General features: G+C 47.2%; 1 protein-coding gene across 1 annotated transcript; it reads right to left on the bottom strand.

The window, feature by feature from the left end:
• Positions 1–2,160: 2,160 nt before the first annotated feature.
• LOC133350658 (tripartite motif-containing protein 16-like) lies at positions 2,161–25,987 on the bottom strand. Its single transcript, XM_061565260.1, has 8 exons — positions 25,743–25,987; positions 15,699–15,777; positions 10,848–10,976; positions 9,901–9,996; positions 9,063–9,179; positions 8,285–8,439; positions 5,975–6,338; positions 2,161–5,269 (listed from the first exon to the last, which is right to left on the bottom strand). The coding sequence occupies exons 1-8, from the start codon at positions 25,788–25,790 to the stop codon at positions 4,737–4,739; spliced, it is 1,521 nt and encodes a 506-aa protein (XP_061421244.1). The 5' UTR covers positions 25,791–25,987; the 3' UTR covers positions 2,161–4,736.
• Between the last annotated feature and the right edge of the window lie 473 nt (positions 25,988–26,460).

Raw genomic sequence — 26,460 nt, 5'->3', positions numbered from 1 at the left:
TTACAGCAGGGACGATATGGCTATAAACGGATGTACTACACCCGGCTCACTTGACTAGACAATGGCTTGACTGAAACACATTGACTGCCAGGTGTGCGGGAGATCATTGCGGTGAAGATATCCATTGACATGTCTTCACTTCCGCTGATGGTAAGTAAACAAGGCAGAAGTTAAAAAAGAAGTGAGCACAAAGATAGAACGGTTTCTAATAATAATTTATTCATACAGGAATGTCTGGCGAGCCCTACGATTTTCATAAGAAGGCCTTGCAATGGATATTTGGCAAATTCATCAAGGCGGTCAGCAGATGGCAGTGCAATAGCAATGAATCCGTAGAGCTTCAAGTGTTATTCCCTCCATGTGTGGATGTTCTCTCGAGGTATTCTGGTTTCCACAAACAAAACATGAATGGAAGTGGTCAAACATCCCAATGCAGGAGCCCTCCTCAAAATCTTGAGACTGTGAGGCTTTTATGGAAAAGTAAAGATTATATGTATTACGGTATACAAATTGGAGTAAAGGAGTTTACCCCACGCACCCTTAACATCGACATGTGTATTCCCTTCTGGCACCCTGCGGCCGAAAGCACATGCTGGTCATTGCGTAATCCACCAACCCCATCTTCAACACGCTGGTTTTACAGGATTCTTCACCATTTATATGGCTGGTCGCACAATATAGATGACATTGAATACTGTATTGCCTTCGGTTTGTTTTTAGTTGAAACGAATACACCTCTATGGTCAAACTCACGAAAGGTAATTAAAACGGCCAATTAAATGGACTCCGTGGTCTATCGTCGTGGTCTGAATGAGCACCCCTTCCTCCCCTAACCCAGCTTAAATATACGCTGCCAAGCGTGGTGGTGCTCATTTAGACGCTGTCTTTCCGACAGACCTGTTCTTCACCTGAAGACGGCTGCTTGCGTTGTGGCCGAAACGTCGTGAGAATTATTTTATTATGTTTTATTTTTATTATTTTATTATTTCCCTTCTACGTGACTTTACTGAAAGAACCAAGAAGATGAATCCCTGCAGTCACGAAAGCTTTAAATCGAAATTTAGGAAACCTTTAAATACCGGTTCTGTGGAGAACGTGGCCTCGACCCTGAAGGCCTCATGTTCTGGCGCTGGTCACACTCGGAGTGAAACCAACCGATCAGGTTTTTGACGACGCGATCTTTATTTATTGAATGAAGCCAGCGCGGTTGTTTCCACAGCTCTCTGAAACATTGACGAGCATGCTATCTTGTGCATGTACTACTGTATTAGAACTGGAGATATATTATCTTTCGTTTCGTTTAACATTTTATTTAAAAAATTCACGCGAGAATACATCGGTTGCATCGCCTGCTCCAAAGGGTATTTGAAGTTAAAATATCTTTAATTGATGTTTCAATTCATGGGAATGGAGGAATATATATTTTTTATTATATTATATTATTTTATTATGTTTTATTTTTATTATTTTATTACTTCCTTTCTACGTGACTTTACCGAAAGAACCAAGAAGAGGAATATATGTTTTATGCAGGTGAAGTCTGGCCACGAGAAGCTGGACGAGTCACGTGAACAGATTACGTGCATGTACGAAAACAAATCAGTTCTTACACATCGAAATCTAGCCATATATTGAGCAGAAGAATCGATAATAATCGATTAATAATTGCATCGTTACGATGAGGTCATACTAATTGCATCATTGAAGTTTCCTTGGGACAGTCGATGAACTTTTCAGGAAAGAAACCGGAAAAGAGTTCGGATAATGTTTTGTTCCGTGTCGTGTGTGGGAGGCAGGTGACATCAACACTGAACAACATATAACAGCCTCCCGCCATCAGCGGTTCCATGAACTGCGATCGCCATGAGATGTATGAATGAAATGTATTTCTCGCTGTGGTGCGTGCAACACCTCCTAGCGGCTACAGGGTTTCATGTGAACCGATTACAACATTAATCGAATACAAATGATTCGTGATTTCATGCATGAGTCAAGAGCATGAGAACTGATTCAATTCCATGCCCCGTCGACGCCACTGCCCCACACTTTCTGGCCCTCACCCCGACCCGTCGTGTCCGGGTGCATTTAGCACAAAAGGTGGCGATGATATCTTTGAGTTTTAAACAAATCTTTATTGTATATAACAAAAGAGAAGTCACCACCTTAGTCAGTGCCTTATAACATAAATGATATTCCGTACATGTCAGATTGTGCACTTGCGGCAAATGTTACATTGGCCAGACGAGTCGCAAACATTAGTGCACGACTTAAAGAGCAACACAGACACATTAAATACTCACACTCAATTATTTTCGGTTGCAGATACGCATGTTAGGAAGGGAACACAATTTAATTCGATAAAGTTAAAGTCCGAAGTAAAACGAATTATTACTGCCGAAGATTAATTAGAGAATCAATAGAGATTGAGAAAAAAACGCAATACATTTATCCGAGCAAATGGCTTTAAAGTGAGTGTGGCTTGGAAACAAATTATAATAAATAATAATCTTGATGACACGGAAATGTAATTGGCTGTATTAAATAACAAAATAACACTTCATTCAAAATACCGAACTGAACCTCTTCTATCACCCTCATGAGAAAATCCCGTGAATGCTTAACTAGAATCACAATAGCATTAAAATTCCAGTTTCATTACGAACACAATACACCTTAACCTAATAAAGGATAGTCTTATTTTAACCAATCGCTCAATATATTCACGGAATGACATTAACCTCACATGCCAGCCATAACCAATCGACGAGCAATTGACTAATTATTAAAATGACATCCACGTGCATTAGCGTGGCAATGCACTAACGGCATCTACTTTAGGACTCGGATCGAGATCTGGGGTCCAGTTAACAACGTGATGATGCCGGATGTAGTCTCCAGCGAAAACGTGACCCGACCATTTCAATGTTGCGAGATTATTCTCCAACACACCGGGAGTGCTTAAGTACTGTTGGACTATTGTATATTCGGCACGTTTGATTCCAATTGATACTTTTATTAATTGGCTGTGTCAGGTGGAGGAGGGTTTATGACACATGTGAGCTTAAGAATTGATATTCATTGACGACTTGTTGCATTTTCACACCTCTAATTGAAATGCGGACATTTGAATTAAGTTTAAATTGGAATAGATTTGAATCAACAAGTGAGGTGTTTCCATGAGGTGACGTTGAGCAGTACATATTTAAACAACCGAACATTGATTCATAAATTAATTTAAACGTAATGACTAAAGTGGTGAGTAATTGGATTTATTCTTGTACGGCACTGCTCAGTCACTTTTTAAACTTACCTTTTTAACATTTATACTATTGACAAGCACATTTCCTAATATGCACAGATAACGACTTGCATGAGTAATTAATCTGTGGGTGACTGGAGTGTAAATTTCTGGTTAAACTCATCTGATCTCATGATGGGGTGCAATAAGTAGACGCAATCACATGTGTGGATCCAGTTAAATATTCTTTCATGCGAGCGGTAAAGTGCAGATAAACAAGGCTAATATGAGAATAAGTTTTCCCCTTTTATCTGGCAACAAAACAGGTGTTAAGTTGTTAAAACACCAAACTGAAACCGTTTACAAGGAATCATGTCTGTATTAACCACAATGTTTGCGGTCAAAATGCAAAGAAAAAAACACTGATAATATATGCATTGTCCTTGAAACTGATTGGTCCACACCAGAGTATGTTTTTTGTTTGCATTCTGACCACAAGTATTGTGTTAATGTAGACATGATTCCTTGTAAAAGATTTCAGTTTGGTCTTTTAACAACTTAACACCTGTTTTGTTGCCAGATATAAGGGGAAAACTTATGCTCATAGTTTGGTACTGGCAAAAGAGGTCCCATGATGTGAGGCTAATATGATTAACCTGCCACAACTGTGTCACTCTTATCTTGAACAGGAGGGAATTGTCAAAGGCAGATGAGGCTTTCCATGGATTAAATTGAGAATGCGGATTAAACGAAGCACGTATATGTATACAGATAATTGGGAGTTTCATTATGTCCACTTAAAAGGCTACAGGAGTGATTTTACTGCAGTTGAAGGTATCATAAAAATTATACATTTGTTCATTATTACTCTTTACTCAATGTTGTGGTCCTGCAGTCATGTGATTCAACAGGGCCAATCACACAAGCAGACCCTGTGAGTATGACTTTTGCACCACGTGAATTAATCATCATGGGCAGAGTAGTGGAATATAAAATGTAGTATTAAACTGAGGAAATCGTCATCCAAAACTCTTGCTGTGTGACAGCAGCCGATGCATAAGAATGTAACGCATAAAGCTCACTTTGAGAGCAACTTATTTTGAAGACACAGAGGATATTAAAGAAAATGTGATTGACTTTCCATCTGAATACTTTCTGATTTGATTCCAGAAGCTGTGTAACCGCTAATAGTTAGTGTACTGGTATGGAAGGAGGCTGCTTTAAAGGGGACCCATGTTATAAACTCAAAGTAAATTCTTACAAATATCAGTAATTATGTAAACGTTTGAAGTGAACCTTATAGGTTTGTTTTCAATGTGCTCCTATTTCCCTCCAAACTCCAATAATACATTTCTATGCCGCTGCTTTTAATAATAGTTAACGTTAATTAAAATCATCTTAGAAACACAAAAATTGTTTTCTTAAAGCTCGGATCAAAATTCTCGAAGTTCATACCAAATTCCACAATCCATACGTACGCATTCACCTACAGCCATGGTTAAACCGCACATATGGACACAGATCCGGCCTTATTCAGGTACAATCCCGGGTAGAGGGGCTGTGTAAAGGAGTGCTGAAACGAGTGCAAGAGAGCAAACGTTTCGCCACAGAAAAACGACACTATCCCCGCCTCGCAGTCAACGTGAACCACGACCCTCCGCATGGGAACTTGGACAGACACGGGCGAGCCCACGCCTGCGTGGAAAGCGGTGTACTCGGAGTTGCACTTCCTCACGCACCACGACGCGTCGTTCTCGCCGAGGAGGCCGTTGCGGCCCTCCCCTCGCCGCGGGATCGTCACATAGGCCACGCCGATGCGGCAGAACGACGCGGACTCGACGTCCACCTCCCAGTAGTGGCGGCCCGACGGGAAGCTCTCGGAGCACAGCGCTTGCGTGCACACTCCGTCGAAGCGCGCAGGATGGGCTGCCAAGTTCTGCGCGTCCCAGCTGTAGGTGACCGTCTTGTGGTCCCGGGACACGCGGAGCCACGGGGAGGCGGAATTCGCGTCCACGGTAGGTGAACACCTTCCTGCAATGAACAAGATGCTCGAGTGAGTTAGTCTCAGCGGCCCGTGTGTTAAGCCAGTCTCAGCAGTTGCCTTGGGTCTGTTCATTCATTTCGCGTCCATCGTACAAACTTAGAGCATCGGAGAACATTTGTGGGCACGTGCCGCTTCAATCGTTGGCTGTGCACGGCTCTTCTAACGGACGACACTTGGGCGGGCGAGTGAGGCAACGTATTCACTTCACGGCACACGCAAGTTCGTTTTCCTGGGCCTGGTGGAGAGGTTTTCTGATATCTGTACGGAGGCGGTTCGGGACATCGCCAGATTGCCCGTGGGTCCTCTGACCCTGACCGAAGAGACATGGGTCCATCACGAAAGCTTTAAATCGAAATTTAAAAACATGGGTCCGCTTACTCAGACGACTGATGTTATTTAGCTACTTCTGTTGTGATAATTGCTGTTATCACTTGAAGTTGACGTTGCGGCTTTCACCGCCAGTGTTGCCAGTTGCTGTTATGACTTCTGCAGCACTTAGTTGAGATCAACGATGTCGAACCACATTTATCTCATTATTGATTGTAAGAAAATAACCATCAGTTTGCTTGTATTGAAGCTGTGCTGCTGAAATTATGCACTTCTCGAAGGCTGTGGTGCCAATGGGTTGTGTAAACTCAAAAACCCTTTCACTTTTTTTCACGTGGAAAAACGAATAAATGGAGGAGACTCACGCGAGGTGGCCATCATGACGCGGAATCGCGCCGAGTTTTCCTTCGCGATCGAGAAGACGGCCATGAAACTCAGGCACTCCTCCCCGCCGCCGTCGACGAAGCGCCGCAGCAGATACTCGGAGCGCTCCGTGCGGTCACTGATGGAGGCCGCCTTCCTGTGCACCTGATGCGAGATGAGCTTGCGGCTCAGCAGCTCGTTGAGGAGGCACGGGGGGTCGCTGCAAATCAGCCGCCTGAGCTCGGACATGTTGCGGTCCATCGCCTCCCACACCGTGCCCATGGCGCTCTCCTCCGCCTTCTTCTCCCTGATGCGGGTGCTGATGCTCCTCCGCAGCGTGGAGATGCCCATGCTGGGGGTCAGGGACTGTGCACAAAGTGAAGCGTGGTATTGTTCAATTGCCCACATATTACATCACTGGATTACACGTAGCAATGAACACCCCCCCCCCCCCTCGTGCTCGACTAATGTCACATGTAGTTATGCCAGGTGCAGTCAACGTGTGCCGCACAGGGACAGCTGCCACTGGGGGAGTATCCCTTTCAAATGTTATCTCTCGTGTAAAGTGCTCTTGAGACGCCCCAGAGTAAATGGCGCTAGGTGTAGAAAATTGTCGATATCTTTGTAAAAAATATTATTAATAACATGGTCATTATTTCAATTAAAAATAACAAAGTCAACATTGGGATCGATAATAATTTAATCATCAAGTTCATAATATATGACAGTTATTACGATCGTCATTGTGAATATAAAATTATGGTCGTAAGGATCACTGTCAATGTCATCAATATCATTAAGACACTGTCGGTGAAACAATACGATTATTGTAGAACAATACCATCATCCTTAACATTTCCATGGTCATTATTATCCATAGCAGTAATTATAACCGATCAATGTCAAGATCAATCTTGATTTGAAGCTTTCGTGACTGCAGGAATTCATACTCTTTGATTCTTTCGGTAAAGTCACGTAGGTAGAAAATAAAATAAATTAAATCACGACGTTTCAGGCGCAACACAAGCATCCGTCATCAGGTGGTACAACCACAGCAAGAAACAATCGCTGAAGTGGGCGAGAGGGCTGATGTGACTGCTTTATGGTTGTTAATTAATTTGTCCTTTGAAAACGTGACACATTTTTTACTATTTGGCCGTGTCGAGTGGTGGAGGGTTACGACACATTTATAAATAACGCGATCTGACCCAAAAACCTATATTATGAATATATGGTTGTTGCCGTCATATCTCCAGCTTCCTCAGCCTCCCACTCCCAGCCCCCCCTCTCTCTCCCCCCTTGCTCCTCCCCCCTCTCTTACCTATATAGCCTCTTGTCACGGCAGCCCTCTCGCCCACTTCAGCAATTGTTTCTTGCTGTGGTTGTCCCACCTGATGATGGACGCTTGTGTTGCGCCCGAAACGTCGTGATTTATTTTATTTTATTTCTAACTACGTGACTTCATCGAAAGAACCGACGAGTATGAATGTCAAGATCGTTTATTAAAAATATCATCAAAAACATATCATTAATTACCATAGATATCATGGTCGTTACCATTGTCATCTATATCATCATTACAAATGACATCTTTATCACCCTAATCACTGTGGCCATGTGGTTAAAGCACTCATCTAGTAATCAGAACCATGCTACTTCGATGTTAAGTCTGAAGGCCAGACTTAGCAGCATGCTCCTCCATCCGGGGTTGAAATAGTCAGTGCCACTTCGTGCAAAGTCAACAAGTGCTGGTAACTCTATGAGACCTTCTTTACCAGTGGCAAAATATAGTAGTAGGTTTTTACCCTTTAAACTGGTACAAAACTGACACCTTTATACAAGGCATCATGTTTGCAATAACCGCAACACAAGCAGTTTTTGACTGCTTGTGTTGCGGTTGACTGCTTGTGTTGCGGTTATTGGAAACATGATGCCTTGTATAAAAGTGTCAGTTTTGTACCAGTTTAAAGGGTAAAAACCTACTACTATATTTTGCCACTGGTAAAGGAGGTCTCATAGTGTAAATGCTTACCCCGAGCTCTCAATAGTGCACTGTTTTTGAGTTGTACGCCTTTTGGCGTCATCTGGTCCAAAACCAATGGAGACTAGGCTCTAAGGAAAGCTGTCTCGGGTGTGGACCAATCAACTTAAAGGACAGTGTGTATCATTACCATTATCAGAGTTGTTTCTTTTTGTTTGCATTTGACTGTTTGTGTTGCGGTTTTTGCAAACATGATGCCTTGTATTAAGGTGTCAGTTTTGTACCAGTTTAAAGGGTAAAGTGCTGGTACTATTGATGCGAGTTAGCCTACCACTCTGTCTTCAGTCAAAGTGAGGGAGACGTCGTCTTTGTCAGCTTCCAAGGTGAAGTTCAAATCCGAGTCGTCGAAGCTTCGGACAAACACTCTTCTCTCGGGATCATCAATCTCCACTTGGTTCTTTACAGGAGGTTGCGAAGGTGTTTTACCTAAAGAAACAAACACATGAACCAACATGCACCTACACACGCATGCACGCTTGTTAAAACGTACGCATATCCCCGATGTATGCCGTATATGGCTTGTACCAATTCGTGGGCTCACACTTGTAATGATTAACTGTCACGGTTTTGTGAGAGAACGGCCCACGGAAGCAGATGTCGCAGAGTTACCTCTGAGATCCTACGCTCTAAGATGTTTTGTCACGTGATAGAACACAATATAAATGCAAATTCAACCCTGCAAGTGACACCTGGTACACATAATAGAGGACCGCACCTTTCCACCTGCCCTGCCACTGAGAGTAATTTTGGTCACATGACACTCAAACTGATATTTTTCATTCTCAGAATTATCAGTAGTGAAGTTGATGCACATGAGAATCCATTTTTAACCATGGGCGGCTGAAATTTGTATTAAAATCCAGAATTTAAAATATTTGAATGTATCTTAAACTTGAGATAGTTTTTTTGAAACCAACAATCTCAGCAAGGTTAGCTGAGTTCTCTGACCCATGAACCACCTTGCCACATCGTAGGCACGTGTCTACAGGATGAGAGATGTTAGTATTTTATATGGGTGCGTTCTTGAAGTTGCAAGAGGTCACGCTTACAGCACACACACTGCCCGTTCCTCTTTCTACAGATGTAGAGTGCGGCTGCACTGCTCGCGAGCACAGCAATGCCCACTATCACGAGCACCAGCACCATGAAGTAGTTATCCCCGTCGTCTGCGTGCACACAAACACCGAACAAGACACAGGTTTCTTTTGCTCCAAGCAACGCTGTCTCCTGTCCCTGTATTCCACGCATCCAGGTGATGTTTACGCTCGTACATCGAAGGATAAGCATTGTGAATTATGAAGTGCTTACGTACACATCGTACAACAGTGCTGTCACAATCCACGAAACGTGGGACATGGGGAAACAATAAAAAAAATGAAACAAAAAAGCAACCAGGTGGGACAGCAAACGACAGGCTTTTTCGCAACTTCCAGGCGTGTGAGGGCACCTGAAATCCAAAACACCATCGGTTCTCATCGTGAAACCAGACGCAACAGGATTTTACGACCGGTCCCAATCCAACATCAGAATTCATCCACTCCAACCGTGCTGATGATCACATCGCAAAAAAAACACCGCCCCAGCAGACCCGGTCACGGTTCGAGCAGGCTCTGGGTTAGCCAGGCACCACTGCAGCACCGTTCGAGCAGGCCGCGATCACCTGGGTGGTTCTTGTACACGTCTCTACCGTTATTTAATCCGAGACAATTCTGTTGGCCAAGGAAAGTTCTTTTTGTAAAGCACCCAGCATCCGATCTGAGTCCGATCCCCTCTTTTCACTTCATAAAGGTTCAGAAGCGATTAAATTAACGTCCAAACGATAACCCCTCAGTAAGGATGGCCTGGAGTTTTAATGCCGATTGTTACTCTATCCAAAATTGAGCTTACCTGCGAGCTCACAGACAAGCTCAACTTCGCGATAGCCATCGGCACACTTGCAAACTGTGTCTGTCGAGGATGTGCACTCTTGTTCCACCACCTCATCTGCACGCACGGATAAATTGAGAATGATTGACTATTTTCAGCGTATGCTAGGGGAGTAACTATGCATCGATTAACATCATAGTGATAATCATTTTCATTATCATCATAGTGTTTTATAGAAATACGATACGATTTGGATTTATCGAGAATGCAAATGCGACTCAAGATCCTGTCCAAAAAAAATGCGTTTAAGAATCAATGGGATTGATGAAGGATTGTGTGCAGAGGTGAAGTAAGAAAGTTGGGTAGAGCAGGGTGCTGGGAAATACAAGTACAGCGATGATCAATATATGTGGACGGATGGAAATGGTCAGTCATAGGAAGAGCAGAAGAGGACAATTCTGGATATGAGAAGAGAGATTGAGTCGTCGATGTAGATGGCCAGGGGAAGGGAGGTCCAAACAGTGGGGAATGAGTAAACTAAACTATAAACTCAACTATACATTAAAGATAAACTAAACTTAAACTAATCTTTTGATTTTACCAGGTAAGCCCACCAAGGTATATAGCTCTTTTTTAGAAGCGACCTGGTCACAACTAATAGCCCAATGAAGTCGCTTATCACGTCTAAATATATAGCAGCCAAACATACTCTACACGGATGTTTCCAAATATAGAGGGGAAGAAACCAACCAGAGAACCCAGAGAAAAATCCACGCGACTACGGGGAGAGAGAGACATGCAAGCTCGAAATATACAGGCGTCAGGGTCGGGATCCAACCTACGACCTCCTGTATACCGGGAGAGGTAGTTAACATCTCATCACCGTGGCACGATGGCGAGTGGGAAAGGAGCGAGCACCCATTGATTGTAGGACACGGGGAACTCAATGTACAAGTGCGTCCGAGTACTTGTGCGGCAGAGACTGCAGATGCTGCACGTCTCGTCGTGATTGTCCATGTCAGTGTAGAAGTTCTCTTCACATGACGAGCAGACGGGAGCTCCACCGTCAACCGTGCAGTCGGCAGCCTTGAATGTTCCTGCCCCACATGACAAATACGAACAAGCGATTAATATCTTGATTTGAAGCTTCCGTGACTGCAGGGATCCATACTCTTTGGTTCTTTCGGTAAAGTCACGTAGATAGAAAATTAATAGATCACGACGTTTCGATCGCGACACAAGCAACCGTCATCAGGTGAGACAAACACATCAGAAGAACTGCTGACGCAGTTGCGTCACAGCAGAACTGCAATTAACACTCCAACAATGACTGTGTATTTCAGGTTGAATCAAGGCATCGATTCATCAATTAACATTGTATCCATATTTAAGCTTTTGATACGTATATGTGTATGGTGAACTTCTTTCGCATCGCACATAGCGAACTGCTAATCGGAGGTGCGGGGGGAAGGACAACAAACGTCGGATTGTGCGTGCAGTGGTTCATTATATGATCCATAGTTTGGGTTCCGTGGCCACCTTCACATCAAGTTCAAGTTCATTTATTCGGTATAGCCCTGTGTGCCATTCGGCTCTTGAATCGGGTGCAACCGCAACAAACAAAAAACAAAAACTGAACAAGAAAACATCTTAAAGTGACTATGTGACTATGTGCAAACAGAAAATCCAAGAAAAGACAGCAAAATATTGCAGAAAAAGCACCGTACACCAACGCTGTGTGCAAAAATCCCAGTGGGATGCAAGTCAAACAACAACAACCACAAGACAACTTAGATTAAGGTCATCATTCTAACTCCGTACTACAACAAACAAACATGGCCAAACCAAAAAAGTTTTCGAACTCACCAAAATAAAGCCATAAAAGCAACGAAACAGTGATCATAGGAACTGTGGCTTGTCTTGAATTAATGAAGGAGTTGCGTGCATCGGCCTGTTGATGTTCTGATGAGGTCGATGGTTACACCAGAGTCTTCGAGGAATGTCAAAGCCGAGAGGTGCGACGTTTGGGTCTTGAATGAGGCGTTTATTCTTGACTTGCGAGACGACCTCCACGGCAGACCACTTGTATGTGTTACATCGTGACGGTGCTGGGACGTAGCCTTCCGGAGTCTATTGTTCATAGTCCTCACGTTCTTGTGTTTACCAACGAAATGTCCCTTGAACGTAAGGTTACTGAGCATCACGTCGATTCGGTGAACAGTGGAACGGCATTTGATGGTTTTGGCCAAATTCATCAACAGGCCATGATGATGCCAAACAGTGCCATAGGTAGCAGAGAGGTCAATGATTTCTTTGTCAGTTTTCTGTTTACATTTAAAGTTCTAGCATAGAACAGTTCATCCAGACAAGCGAATATTGAAATAAAATGCCATTGATAAAAAATAGATATATCTCCTAGCTGTAGCAGTAATAGTATCGGCGGCCTTTGTAGGAGCATTAAGAGTTGTAATAGCAGTAATATTAATAACAGTAATACGCTATCCATCGAACAAAGACGGTCACTACATCGCGCGCTTTCAGATGCGCTTATGAGGAGTCTGGAACGCTCTTCTTTTCGATATTAGGAAGCCACTGGAGCTATGCACTTTCAAATTTAGATTTCAAACTCATTTATTTTGACCTGCTTTTTGTGTTTAGTTTGTTGTCCTTTCCCCGCACCTACGATTACAATGCTCGGCTACGTACGGTGCGAAAGAAGTTCGACATACAGTAGCGGCAGTGGCAAATGTGCTCGTCTCTTTGCACTGTGTGCACTGTTGCATATTTTGTACTGCATTTCTTGTACTATCCCCCTTTTTTTGCTTTCACGTTGCATACGCTATCAGAGGAGATCGAGTCCCAAAACGTTGGAATTTTGTAATTCGAGGCGACTTGAGCAGCGGGCGACTAATAAATAACTGTCGAGTGCAATAGGAGAGCGAAACCGCGTTTGGAATGCATCGCCGAGTGCTGGACTGTTGCGAAACCCACTCGGGGCCGTGCAAGCTCGCCGCCTGCGTTGAACCTTGCTGACTCGTGGCCAGAGGTCGCAACCGGGTACCTGATACCCGCACCCTACCCGATACCCGGCTACCCGTACCCGGCCGGGTACGGGTACGGGTAGGCCGTGAGTCACTGGTGAGTAACCGTTGGTCACTCATTTTGGGTAGGGTACGGGTACGGGTAGGGAACGGATACCTGTACCCGGCCGGGTACAGGTACCCATTTGCGACCGTGGTGCGGCTGGGTACGGGTACGGGAAAAGGAATCAAAACCCGTTTGCGACCTCTGCTCGTGGCTGGGCCAACCTCTGGGGGCCCACTTAACTCGCCGTTCAGCTCAGATACGCTACATAGAGGAGCTAGAGCAGGGGTCCTCAAACTTTTTAAACAGGGGGCCAGTTCACTGTCCCTCAGACCGTTGGAGGGCCGGACTATAGTTAAAAAAAACTATGAACAAATTCCTATGCACACTGCATATATCTTATTTTGAAGTGAAGAAACAAAACGGGAACAAATACAATATTTAAAATGAAGAACAAGTAAAGTTAAATCAACAAACTTGCCAGTATTTCAATGGGAACTATGGGCCTGCTTTTGGCTAATGAGATGGTCAATGTCCGGTTCCATATTTGTCACTGCAAGTCGTAACAAGTGATGCAAGTGTGCATCCGTTAGTCTAGATCTGGTTGGAGATTTCAAATGTTTCATTCTGGTACAAGTCTGTTCACAGACATAAGTGCTGCCAAAGATGGTTGCCATTTTGAGTGCATGGTTCCTGAGATGAGGATATGTCTCAGAGGGGAGAGATGCATAGACATTATGAAGGCTGCTTGACTTGAATGCGTCTTTCAGAGAGTCACAATTCTGCAGTTCAGCCAGTTCCATTTGGTAAATTGTATTCACATTTTCAATGTCAATAGAAAATGGGTTACGGAAAAGCTGTATGTCCTGTTCATGGAGATGAAGCTCTTTAAATCGAAATTGGAACTCCTTTTGCAATTTTTCCAATGAATCCACACATGTTTTGTTTGGGAATGCAACCAATGGTTTTTCTGCTAACAGATTTTGAGTTGTGGGGAGATGGCAGAAGTTTTCCTCCTTCACTTGTTTGATGAGGAGGCCTTATTTTACTTCAAATGCTTTGACATGTGATTGCATATCACAGATGAGCTTCCCCTTTCCTTGAAGTTGCACATTGAAACTGTTGAGTAGCTCTGTTACATCTGCCAGAAAGGCAAGGTGCCATTTCCATTCTGCATCATTGAGCTCTGGTACTTCTTTGTTTTTTGAAAGCAGAAAAGCTGTAATCTGTGGAAGTAAGTCATTGAAACGTTTCAAAACTCTCCCTCGACTCAGCCAACGGACTTCTGTGTGGTACAGAACATCTTCATAGTCAACATTTAGCTCAGACAGAAATTCCTGAAATTGTCTGTGGTTTAGTGCATGAGCTCTAATGAAGTTAACACAAGATACCACAATTTTCATAACAGAGTCCCACTTCAGTGATTTACTACACAGCGCTTGTTGGTGGATGAGGCAGTGTATGGCTATTGGATGAGAATGGTTATGTTTGTCCATCTCTTGGTTAATGCGAGCAATTACTCCTTTCTTAGACCCCACCATGCTAGGAGCACCATCAGTTGTCACACTGGCTAGTTTAGCCCAGTTCAGCTCCAAACCATTCACAGTTTGGCAAACCTTTTCATAGATATCCTCTCCTGTAGTTGTTCCTTTGATACTTTGCAGTGCAGCAAGCTCTTCTGTGACTTCGAAATAGTCATTCGTCCCACGAATAAAAATTTGAAGTTGTGCAGAATCACGAACATCATTGCTTTCGTCGAGTGCCAAGGAAAAATAGGAAAGTTTTTTTGTGGAGTTTTGCAAATGCTGATGCAAATTGTCTCCCATTTCTTCAATCCTCCGTGTAATTGTAGGTCCTGAAAGACTCACTGTACTAAATAAATCGGCCTTCTCTGGACACATCTCTTTGGCAACAGAAAGAAGGAATTCTTTAACAAATTCTCCCTCCACGAATGGTCTGCCAGTGCACGCTATTAGCTTGGCAACTTGAAAACTTGCTCGCAGTGATGAAATATTTAGCTGCTTCTGCTTCACAAAAGTATTTGCTGAGTTGTTAATGTATTTTTCAGTTTTAATATTTTATCTTTTCTCACTTCTCCGACCAAACAATCATATTTATCTTTATGTTGAGTTTCATAGTGTCGACGTAAATTTATTCTTTGAACACATACACTATATTCTGGCATATCAGACACACAGCTCTTTCCTTGTACTGCATGAAAAAGTAATCATAAGTCCACTGTTCTTTGACTATCCTACACTCCGAGTAAATTTTTCTCTTTCTTGACATCATTGTTTCCTAGGGAGTCAAAATTGATATTAGTAAAATACCAATATATATACAGCGCTACAAAAACAATATACCAGCAATAACTTTGCCCACACAGAGACATACAGACTGCACTGCCCATCAATGCAGTCTGATTGGGGGGAACTCCGCCCCCTCTCCCTCTTCCACCAATGACCGTCCTTCTCATGCAGAAAAAAGTAACAGACAGGCAGCGGCGGCAAAAACACCCGGCGGGCCGGATAAATGTCCTCGGCGGGCCGCATGTGGCCCGCGGGCCGTAGTTTGAGGACCCCTGAGCTAGAGTCTTGAAACGTTTGTGGGGCGGGGCGGTGGGGGTAACTGGCCTAAAGATTGTGGGGGGGGGGAGGGTATTGACAATGACTGGTGTTGCAGCAGCGGTAAATGATGTCGTGTTTCCACATGAGCAGAGCGCGCATGAACGGTACCTGCACTGCACAGCTGGCAGCAGGAGCCCGTGCCCGTGCTGTACTGTGTCGGAGGACAAGCTGCAGCCTGCCACGTCACCTTAAAACAACAAAAACTTGAAAATGACAATCGTGTAAAATAAACGTTAAGGGTTGAAATAAGGTAAAAGCCACGTATGTTCAGCAGGAAGAAAACAAACTAGCAGTTCTATGTGGAGGTTGTAGAGCTGAGGAGATAGGACAGGGGTCGGCAACCAAAACAATAAGAGACTTTTTCCGAATCAGTATTTTAAGAGCCGCAGGACACGTGAATAACGTCACGGAGCAATCGTTAAAGAGCCGCATGTGGCTCCGGAACAGCAGGTCGCCTTCCACCTGGGCTAGGACATGAGGCAACTTAGTTTAACATACGACAGATGCAGTTTGAATCATCTAACATCCCTGCGCTGAGAAATTTCTATTTAAATGTCTTAAATCCTGGGTTTGAAGCCCAAGTTTCAGCCAACCATAAAAAGCTGGGTTTTCAAGTGTTTTGTGTTAATCACTTATTTTGGCTCGATTTCAGCTCTGAGAAAATACATTCGATTGCATGTGACGTGTGAAGGCCACGTCTCTGTAGCCGGGCAGCAGCGATAGTCTGGGGACCACAAACATCGGAAGAGTTGCAGGACCACTCAGTGGGAGATCACGCAACACTAACAACAGCAGCAGCAATGTTGTCATCATTTCATCATTATCGGTCCATTACCGTGAGCATTTCACCTTGTAAAGTAGATCCCACGGAAGGAGAAAGGAGGAAGCAACGACAGTGGCATTCATACAAGCACAGCACTTGACACAGGGAGACAAAGTGAGAGACAGAGAAACAGAGAGGGAATCAGCAAGACACGCAGAGACATGGAGACAGTGAAAGACAGAAAAACACAGAGAGAGAAATATACCAGTACGCAGAGAGACAGAAATATACACGGAGACATAGTGACACATAAATACGAAAGCTGACATTGAGACATACACAGATAGACATAGAAATACAGAGCGAGAGAAACATGGGGTGGGTGATCGTATGGTGACTCATTTTTAAATCCTTTATATTAAGTTCGCTTGCGTGCTTGCTTACTTGCTTACGACCGTGCAAACCTTTCGGTCGTTTTTTAACCAACTTCCCGTGATCCAATCGAGCTGACATTTTGCACACAGACTCGTTGTGCGAGACAATTAATGTTCGTGAAATTTTTTTCTCCAAAATTTTACACTGTTTAGGGAAAACAAATTAAATATTTAATTACCAATTGTTTAATACTGCAGACAATCATCTGACCCATAGGTGGCAGCCATCTCAAGCCAGAGGACGAGAGGACTCTAGCCGCCACGCATATAAAGGATTTATTGTGAAAAACTTTGTTTTTACGGGTTATACTTATTTCTTGATGCTTTACAAATCTGACCTCTTCCCATACAGTCACGTACTCTTAATCTCGCGTATATTCGCATACTTATGAACGAGTTAGGTTCCATAGGCCTGTTCGGAAGTTGATTTGTTCGTAAGTCCAATAAATTTACTTCTGTCGATTCCAAACAAGCTCAACACGTGGAATGGCTTTAAAAGTTGTATAATCTCCTGTAGATGTAATTTCCACTGGTTCGTCACGTTCTGCAGATGTAGATGCCACTGGTTCTTCACGTTTTGCAGATGTAGATGCCACTGGTTCTTCACGTTCAGTAGATGTAGATGCCACTGGTTCTTCACGTTTTGCAGATGTAGATGTCACTGGTTCTTCACGTTCAGTAGATGTAGATGCCACCACCGCCATCTATTATGACGGTTGAACTTACAACTCTCGGTCTGAACAGGTGTAATAAGTTGATGAGGAGACGATGAGGAAGTTGAGACACACTGTTTATTAACTCCGGGACAGATACAATAGTTGAAGGGGTATCGGCCCCTTCACCCGTACTATGGGAAACCCACCCTAGTACTAAGCCCTCTGTCCTGTCCCCCAGTCCTCCTCTACTGGGCTACGGGAGGCTGACTGATCTGGCCCTGGCAAGCACAGATCTCGGCACCAGCTAACCAGCCTTGCCCTGATAAGGGCAGCGGTCTGGAAGCTCTTGGGCCGCGCCACTGGCTTACCCGGCTCGGCCCTTATAAGGACGGCGAGACCGGGGAGTCCCAGGGCCTAATCTCCGAGTCTTGGATCTTCACTGGTCAGCTTCGTGTCGAACTGCCTCGAGCTCTTTGGGTTCCACCTTTTATAGGGATCGCCTCCGAGGGCTGGGGGCGTGGGCAATAACTGATGCGGACGTCGGTGTGACCCCCCGTGTATGTGAGTGCCGACAGCCCTGTGTTTGTTGTCCGCCGTTTCTCCCGTAATAACCCCTACATCACCCCCCCCTGTACAGCTCGCAGCCGTTCCGGCTGCAACAATCCCTCAACCCCCAAGAATAAAGATTAACACCGTCAATACACGTGTGCCTCGTAACAGTAACAATAACAAGAACAAGCGTAACATCAACCGATGGTTCCCTAAAAAAAAAAAAAACCCCCCACCCGGAACCGCAACACATATACAGAACGGTATAACAGCACATGCAATCAGCATATCGCGATCACACGCGTACATTGAAGCACAATAGCAAGCAAATCTGCAGGCGACCAACACACCATCAATCCCGTCGTAACTTTTCAACCACAACACAGTTATTCCCTCTCATGCAACGACCGCATCGCACACAGCACCTCGCAGCATAATACAGCCCAAAATTTTTTTTTTTCAATTAAGCCCATCGCGCACGGTGACCCACGAGATGGTACAGCACAGGATACCCGACGCTCCCACGTTAATAATTAACTTTACCATCAAGATAACAACTCCACGCAGCAGCGCACACACTCCCTTTGAAACTCAGCAACCACAGCAGACTCTCCGTCCATTCCCAACACACGCACACACTTACATGGACAGCAAGCAACAAGCAGATAGCGTGGTCATCGTTATTACACACACATACAACCATTAAAAAAACATATATACAATGAGCGGGTTCCGCAGCAACGGAACACGCGCGGAAAGCTAATCATAACAACCGGCGCGTTTTGGCGCGAGTCCGTGCAGCGGGCCCGTCACAAGGGGCCGGCTTGGTAGAGTCAGTGGCAGGTGTCGCATCAGCAGGTGCCTGGTCGTCCGGTTTCCCGGACGTGCCAGCGCCGCCCCCCACGGGGGAGGCTGGCAGCCCAGAGGGCTTCAGTCCTGGGGCTCCTGAAGACGGGACAGTCATTAGTGGATCAGAGGCTGGCATCGATCCCGCCCCCCCGGAGTCAGAGGACTCCCCACATGTTCGGCCATTTACGTGGGAGGAAGCGTGCGGAGCAAAAAATGGCTTTAACCGTGAAGGGTGCACAAACCACCGACGCTTCCCCCACTTAATGCGCACACATTGAGGCCGCACAACCTGCACAATTTCAACGGGGCCCCTCCATGGTCGCAACAACTTAGCCGAGGTGGCCAATGGCACCTGAGGGCAGTGCAACCATGCTCGGTCGCCCGGGTGCCATTCGTGCGTGTGAGTCCGGCGCGACCGCAATCTCTCGTTTTGTTTCTGGCGAGAGTCAGAGTTTTGCATGGCCGCCTGCCGTGCCTCCGCCAAGCGAAGGATGTTAAATTTAACATGGTCGGCGATTTTCGACTTAGCATGAGGCGCGGCAATCGTCAGCTGAGTCGCGACAGGCGGGTCAACCTCGCGACCATACATAAAAAAAAAATGGCGAGAACCCGGTCGCCGCGTGAGGAGCCATCCTGTATGCCGCCAGGACTCCCCCGATCCGTAGATCCCAATCGTTTTGGGACTCAGATACCTGGTGGGATAGCATGGACGTAAGAGTCCTATGCAAGCGTTCCACCATCCCATCCGTTTGTGGATGGTAAGGTGAGGTACGAACTTTCTTTGTACCCAGAAGGCCACATACCTCGTGTAAAAGGGTACTAGTGAAATTCTTTCCCTGATCGGTCAACAACCGTTCCGGAGCGCCTTTGTCGAGGACGTAGCCCTGAACAAAAGCCTCCGCAACGGCCGCTGCGGACTGGTTGGCGAGGGGCCAAGCCATAGGCCATCGCGTGAAATATTCCACGCCAACCAGCAGGTACTTATTACCCCTCGGGGTGGAAGGAAACGGTCCCAAAATATCAAGGGCGACCAGCTCGTTAACCCGGGTGACCGAAATGGACTGGAGCGGTGGACTGGCTCCCTTCGCCGGCGGCTTCCGTTGTGCACACTGGGTACAGGACCGCAGCAGATCGTCCACGTCTCTTGCCATGCCCGGCCAAAAGTAATTAAGCTGGAGCATGGCAAGTGTTTTGAGGGTACCCAGGTGCAGGAGCCGTTCATGAGCAGCCCATACAGCCCTACCCCTCAACGTGGAAGGCACCACCAGCCTGTGACGGCGGATCGTCCCGTCCCAATGCATGAGTAAGCCCTGGCACCACCCCCATGAGTCAACGCCCGACTTCCCTTGACCTGATCCTTCCGTGCGACGTCGTAGCGCCAGGAGGGTCGCATCCTCCATTTGGAGGCGACCCCACTCAGTACTTGACAAGCCAAGTAGGGAATCACTCCCACCCTCCGAAATAGGACCAGCGTCCGAAGGAGTATCAACTGCAGCCGCAAGAACCCGATCCCGGCCGTCACTTGCCGATTTGCAACGGCCCGAACCCAAGAAACAAGTGCAATCTGGGGCGATCGGCAGGCGTGATAGGGCATCGGCGTTGGTGTGGCGAATCCCCTTCCGGTAAGTTGTCTCAAAATCGAAATCCTGCATGATCTCGAGCCATCGGGACAACTGCCCCGATGGCTGGTTAATTCGTAGGGCATACTGCAACGCTGCATGATCTGTACGGACGGTGAAATGCCGGCCGTACAGATATGGCCGGTACTGTTGGATAAAGAACACGATAGCCAACAGTTCGCGGCGGGTGACGCAGTACCGCTGCTCGGCCGGGGACAGTACTCTACTACCATAAGCCACAACGCGCTCCACGCCACCCACAATTTGTGACAGCACGCCTCCAATCCCGGTATTGCTTGCGTCCGTGTCGAGCACGAACGGCATGGAAAAATCGGGGTAGCTTAACGGCGGGGCCCCCACCAGGGCATCCCGAAGAGAGACAAAAGCGGCGTTCTCCACCGGCCCCCAATGAAATTTGACCCCTTTTGACGTCAAGGCATGTAGTGGCTTAGCGATGGAAGCAAAGTCCGCAACAAACCGGCGGTAATATGAAGCAAAGCCGATGAAGCTTCTAACCTCCCCCACCGAGGTGGGAATAGGCCAGGAGCTGACACAACGCGTTTTGGCGGGATCGGTTGAGATACCTGACCGGCCGACGATGTGACCCAAATATTTAACAGATTCGCGCAGCAAATGGCACTTTTGTGGCTTGAATTTCAAATTAGCAGCGCGCATTTTGAGAAAGACGGCCCGAAGCCTATCAAGGTGTTCCTCGAACGTCTTACTGAATACGATAACGTCATCCAGGTAAATCAAACACACCTCCCATTGCAAGCCAGCGAGGACCAATTCCATCAGGCGCTGGAACGTCGCGGGAGCAGAGTGTAATCCCATGGGTAAGCGATTGAATTGGAAGAGGCCGTGCGGCGTTCGGAAAGCTGTTTTGGGCCTAGATTCGTCGTCCAAGGGAAGTTGCCAAAATCCTGAGAGCAAATCCAAAGTGGAAAAGAATCGCGATCCCGCGAGGGCATCCAGCGATTCGTCCATTCGAGGAAGCGGATAAGCATCGGCCACCGAGATCTTATTTAATCGCCGGAAATCAACGCAGAACCTTAGGGACCCGTCGTGCTTTTTGACCAACACTATGGGTGCACCCCAAGGGCTGGTCGAGGGAGAAATGATGTCCGATTTCAACATGTCATCTACAGCCGATTTGACATGATCCTTTTCGGCGGGACTTAACCGAAAAGGATTTTGGCGGATAGGAGCGTTGTCACCGGTGTCAATATGGTGGCGTAGCAATTTGGTACATCCGATATCGTATTTGTGTTTACTGAAGACGTCGGAAAATTCTCGCAATAAGGCGCGTAATCTAGCACGTTGTGCGTCAGACAGGTCAGGTGACTCAGCACACAACGCATCCAGCCAAACCTCGTCAGCGTCTGAGGCTAATCGCGTTTGAGAATCGGTGGCCACCTGGCCAATGATCGGCGTTTCCGCAGGTACCGGAACCGCATGTGCGAATACGGTACCTTGCGAAACCACTGCCGTCCGTGTCCCGACATTGAGGACCGCGATAAACGGGTCCCCATCCCCTTTAACAATAGTCTGGGCCGTCACCAGATCTGGCCCACTCACCCCGGCTCTAGATGGTCCCAAAATAACGCCCCGGTCAGAGACACCTTTATCGAACGGTCGACGCAAGCGCAGGGGTACCAACATCTGTGCCCCCGGGGGTACACGCACCGTCCGAGCAACAAGCGCCTGTACCGTAGCACAGGCAACACGCAAGGCAGGGGTGGCAGGTAGGAACGTCATACGTCGGCCCGATGGAAGCTCGATGCATTGCTGGTCAATCAGAATTTTGATGGGCAATTTGGCCAAAAAGTCTGTCCCCAACAGGCACGGAATAGCCAGCGAGGAGGAGACGAACACCGGGCCAGATAGTTTAATGTCCCCTATCGAAATTTGCGCTCGAATTTGACCGATAATACCCAACGATCCCCCATTCGCAGCGTAAAACGGTATATCGACAGGGAGCAACGGGCGACTCTGAACGGGCAGGATATTATAAATCAAATCTGAAATGATAGTTGCCGAAGCTCCCGTATCGACCAATAGCCGTACCTCCACCCCGTCAATATGCCCCGCGACAACGGACGACCCCGCTGATGCAGCCACAACTCGGTGAGCCAACTCGGACCATTGGCCCGGTTGGAGCGCCCTCCCCGACATGCCGCGACCCGACGCACCAGCACCCAACCCCCGAGAATTGTGTATCGGACCATGTGATAGGAAAGTGGGTGTGTGTGCAGGCCGAACATGTGGGGTGCCATGACTTGCCCGAGGATGTTGCGAAGGCTTGTGAGGAGGGCCGTCCGCAGCTCCAGGTCTCGCACCGCGCTGTCGAGGAGCCCGGCATCCGGACGCCACGTGGCCCCGGAGGCCACAATTATAGCAGACGACGAGCGTTCCAGAGGACTTGGGCTGGTCTCGGTGGCTTGGAACGTCCCGAGCCGGTCGCTCGGCAGATCGCCATCCTGCAGAACGATCCGCAGCGAAGGCTCCCTCCATTCCAGAAGAGGTTGCCGCCACGGTGTGTCGTGCAGCAGCTTTGTTCGCCTTCCTCCGCTGGGAGATGAGATTGGCGTGAATGTGCCTTGCAGCCCGCAGTGATGACATATCCGCATCGTCCTGCGCTAAGATGGTGAAGTCCAGATCGTCAGCCAGCAGCAAAATTTTCTCGGCCACCATCGCATCGATCCCCTCTTCATCCATACGCGGGAAAGCGTCTTTCGCCAATGACAGCAGGGCCGTGCGATAAGCGAGTGGCGATTCCTTATCACCCTTCTGCCGTTCATAGAAGAGCTGGCGACAATCGGAGGGCGGCCCATAAACGGTGGCCAGCAGCTGCAGCGCCGACTGAATGGTGGAGCGTGCCGACTTGGGTGCAGCAGTGAGGGTGCCCAGGGCGTCGCCGTCCAATAACGCCGGGAGAGCACACAGCGCCTCGTTGTCCGACCAGCCTGCCATCTCTTGGTGGGCCAAGAACCGGCGCTGGAACCCCCCCCAATCGCCGTCGCTTGCAACAAATACCTGCAGGGCCGGCAGGCGTTGCTGGAATGTCGGCTCCGTCTCCGATCCTCTTGCAGCGTCTCTTGCAGCATCCGTAGCGCGTCCCCGTACTGTATGGTCGGTGCTGGCGTCAGCTGGTGGTGACGTTTCAACCCCTGATAGGCCGCCACCGCGACCCGCCTCCGCCGATGACGTGGCGGCTGCTGGCTGGGCACCGTCTCCCGCGTGACGAGCTGGGACTCCTCCCTCCGCCCCTACTGTCTTCGTGGCGGGATTTTCGAGTCGCCCCGCTGTTGTAAAGGCGGGAGTTTCTGGCGGGCGTTGTCCATCTTCCCGCCGCGTCGCTCCTCCCGGCCCCAGGCGAGTTATTTGTTCCAGCATAGCGGCCGCTGCATACAAGAGCTCCGCCAGCCGCGAGTGAGCCAACGCCAACTCGTCAGTCGACGTCCCGGCCCTCTCCGACGACCCCGCCGATGTCGGAGCCGGCAGCAGTTGTGCAGGTACGTCGGCGGCGATGTCTTGCACTGCCCCTCCCTCGTCGTCATCCTCTCCTGGGTCTTGGGCACGAGTCTTCCGTCTCGTATCCATGCTTGGACCACTTCCAACACCAGATGTAATAAGTTGATGAGGAGACGATGAGGAAGTTGAGACACACTGTTTATTAACTCCAGGACAGATACAATAGTTGAAGGGGTATCGGCCCCTTCACCCGTACTATGGGAAACCCACCCTAGTAATAAGCCCTCTGTCCTGTCCCCCAGTCCTCCTCTACTGGGCTACGGGAGGCTGACTGATCTGGCCCTGGCAAGCACAGATCTCGGCACCAGCTAACCAGCCTTGCCCTGATAAGGGCAGCGGTCTGGAAGCTCTTGGGCCGCGCCACTGGCTTACCCGGCTCGGCCCTTATAAGGACGGCGAGACCGGGGAGTCCCAGGGCCTAATCTCCGAGTCTTGGATCTTCACTGGTCAGCTTCGTGTCGAACTGCCTCGAGCTCTTTGGGTTCCACCTTTTATAGGGATCGCCTCCGAGGGCTGGGGGCGTGGGCAATAACTGATGCGGACGTCGGTGTGACCCCCCGTGTATGTGAGTGCCGACAGCCCTGTGTTTGTTGTCCGCCGTTTCTCCCGTAATAACCCCTACACAGGCAACTGGACATATGGACAGGTTTGTTCGTATCTCTGAAAGTTTGTAAGTCTAATGTATGTAAGTAGAGGAGTCCCTGTATTTGTAGACTACGGTGAAGCATCTCATAAACTGTAAACCAGTATGTGCTTTATAAGTACCGAGTAACCTGTGTGTGGATGGCTTAACTTACATTTTATAAAGTTGTTCAAATATCTGAACTTTTCACACAATGCCCTACAATGTACTATAATGTACAGGGTGCTTTAAAAAAATGTTAACACGCATATTGGACTATCGTTTTTAATGGAAAAAGAATGGATAATACACTGTAACATGGTAATCGCTGAAAAACAGTTAAATAGTCTCCACTTGTTCGCCAATATTGTCAACGCGTGCCTGGAATCTTCTCCAGGTGGTCTCCAGAGCCCGGAGGCACATTTCTTGTGGCATTGGTGAAAATTCTCGAAGTATTAAAATTTTTTGGAAGCACCCTGTATTTATCAGAGTAATGAAAGCCTCCGGTTCTCACGGCTCTTTCTTTTGCAGAAGGGTCCTTCAATTTGGTAAGTGTGGCGAAAACTGCGTGGGCGTTTGTCAAGGTGGGAGTAAACGGGAGCACATGAAGAGGAGACACCCTGAAGTCTCCACATTATTTGGTTCTTCGATAAAGTCACGTAGATAGAAAAAGAAATAAAAGTCTACACAGATTTCAAACGTGTTACGATGCCGCCACCTCCTCGCCACCTCGCAGCCCAAGCCACAGCGTGTTAACGCGTGTAAATGCGTGTGTACTTAACACGTAAAATCGTACGGCACAGGCATCGCGTACATAGCTTAGCATTTACAGCCCGTTGCCAGGTCGTCGGGAGATTAAAATGCATTCCCACACGGTTGTTGGTCATGGTGACGGATTAACCAACACTTTGTCACTCGCTGCTGATGTTGGCTGTTGCCGGGATTCGGATTCAGGTTCATAGCACAGTGCGCTAACCACTGCCCCAACATACACAGCACCCTGTAGTATATTGCATGCTGATGATTATACAGTACAGTATAATATATTCCTTTGCTAAATGGCACTCTCCGTCCGTACTTACGAGGAGCTAGACTCTAGCCTCTGCCACACACAAACGCCACTTACCGACAAAGTGATCAAGGTCACAGCAGCCGCAACCAACACTTTCTTCATGACTGTATTCACCGAGAAGGCCCTCTTGACCGACAACTATGCAGGCAAATTCCACCAAATACACATTCACCAATAAACTAACAGCATTAGGCTGTAGCTATTAATGGCAGTCAACTGTTGAAAAAGTGTCGATATTTGTAATACACCGCGAAGTGAACTTTAACTTGCTGTGTGCTCGTCACCCAGGTCGTACAGTCGGCAGGGTTGGTTGTAGTTATTTATTACATAAGGTGAGCTTTGAACCTAACCTGGCATGAATGCCACGTGTATTTTTTTCACGAACCATGACTGCAGCTTCTAATGCGGTCACCATTCTCATCCACGCCGACACCGTACCGCAGACGAATGAGGATCATACTAATTTTCAACAACCCTTTGCCAATCCACTGCTGGATGAAATCCTCCACAATCGTGTCCGTCATGGGAGTTTTCTGATTATAACATCAATTTGCTGGTAGTGCGGATTGAATGGGTGGGGTGGGAAGGGATGGAGTGATACTGGTATTAATTCCAACGACCCAGGTTTAATTTGTGGACACACGCAACAACAAGTAATTCGTGCCATTGAACCTGGTCAGTATCTCTGTTCGGTTTGTTAGGAGTACATAGTACGGCGTGTCAGTTACAACATTGTAAAGAAGAATTTGGGCGTAGTGCTAACATTACTGTA

The sequence above is a fragment of the Lethenteron reissneri genome, chromosome 34 (genome assembly GCF_015708825.2).
Source record: "Lethenteron reissneri isolate LAM-NWPU_2019-01 chromosome 34, ASM1570882v1, whole genome shotgun sequence".
NCBI classification, from domain to species: domain Eukaryota; kingdom Metazoa; phylum Chordata; class Hyperoartia; order Petromyzontiformes; family Petromyzontidae; genus Lethenteron; species Lethenteron reissneri.
This window is presented reverse-complemented; position numbering and strand designations above follow the sequence as displayed.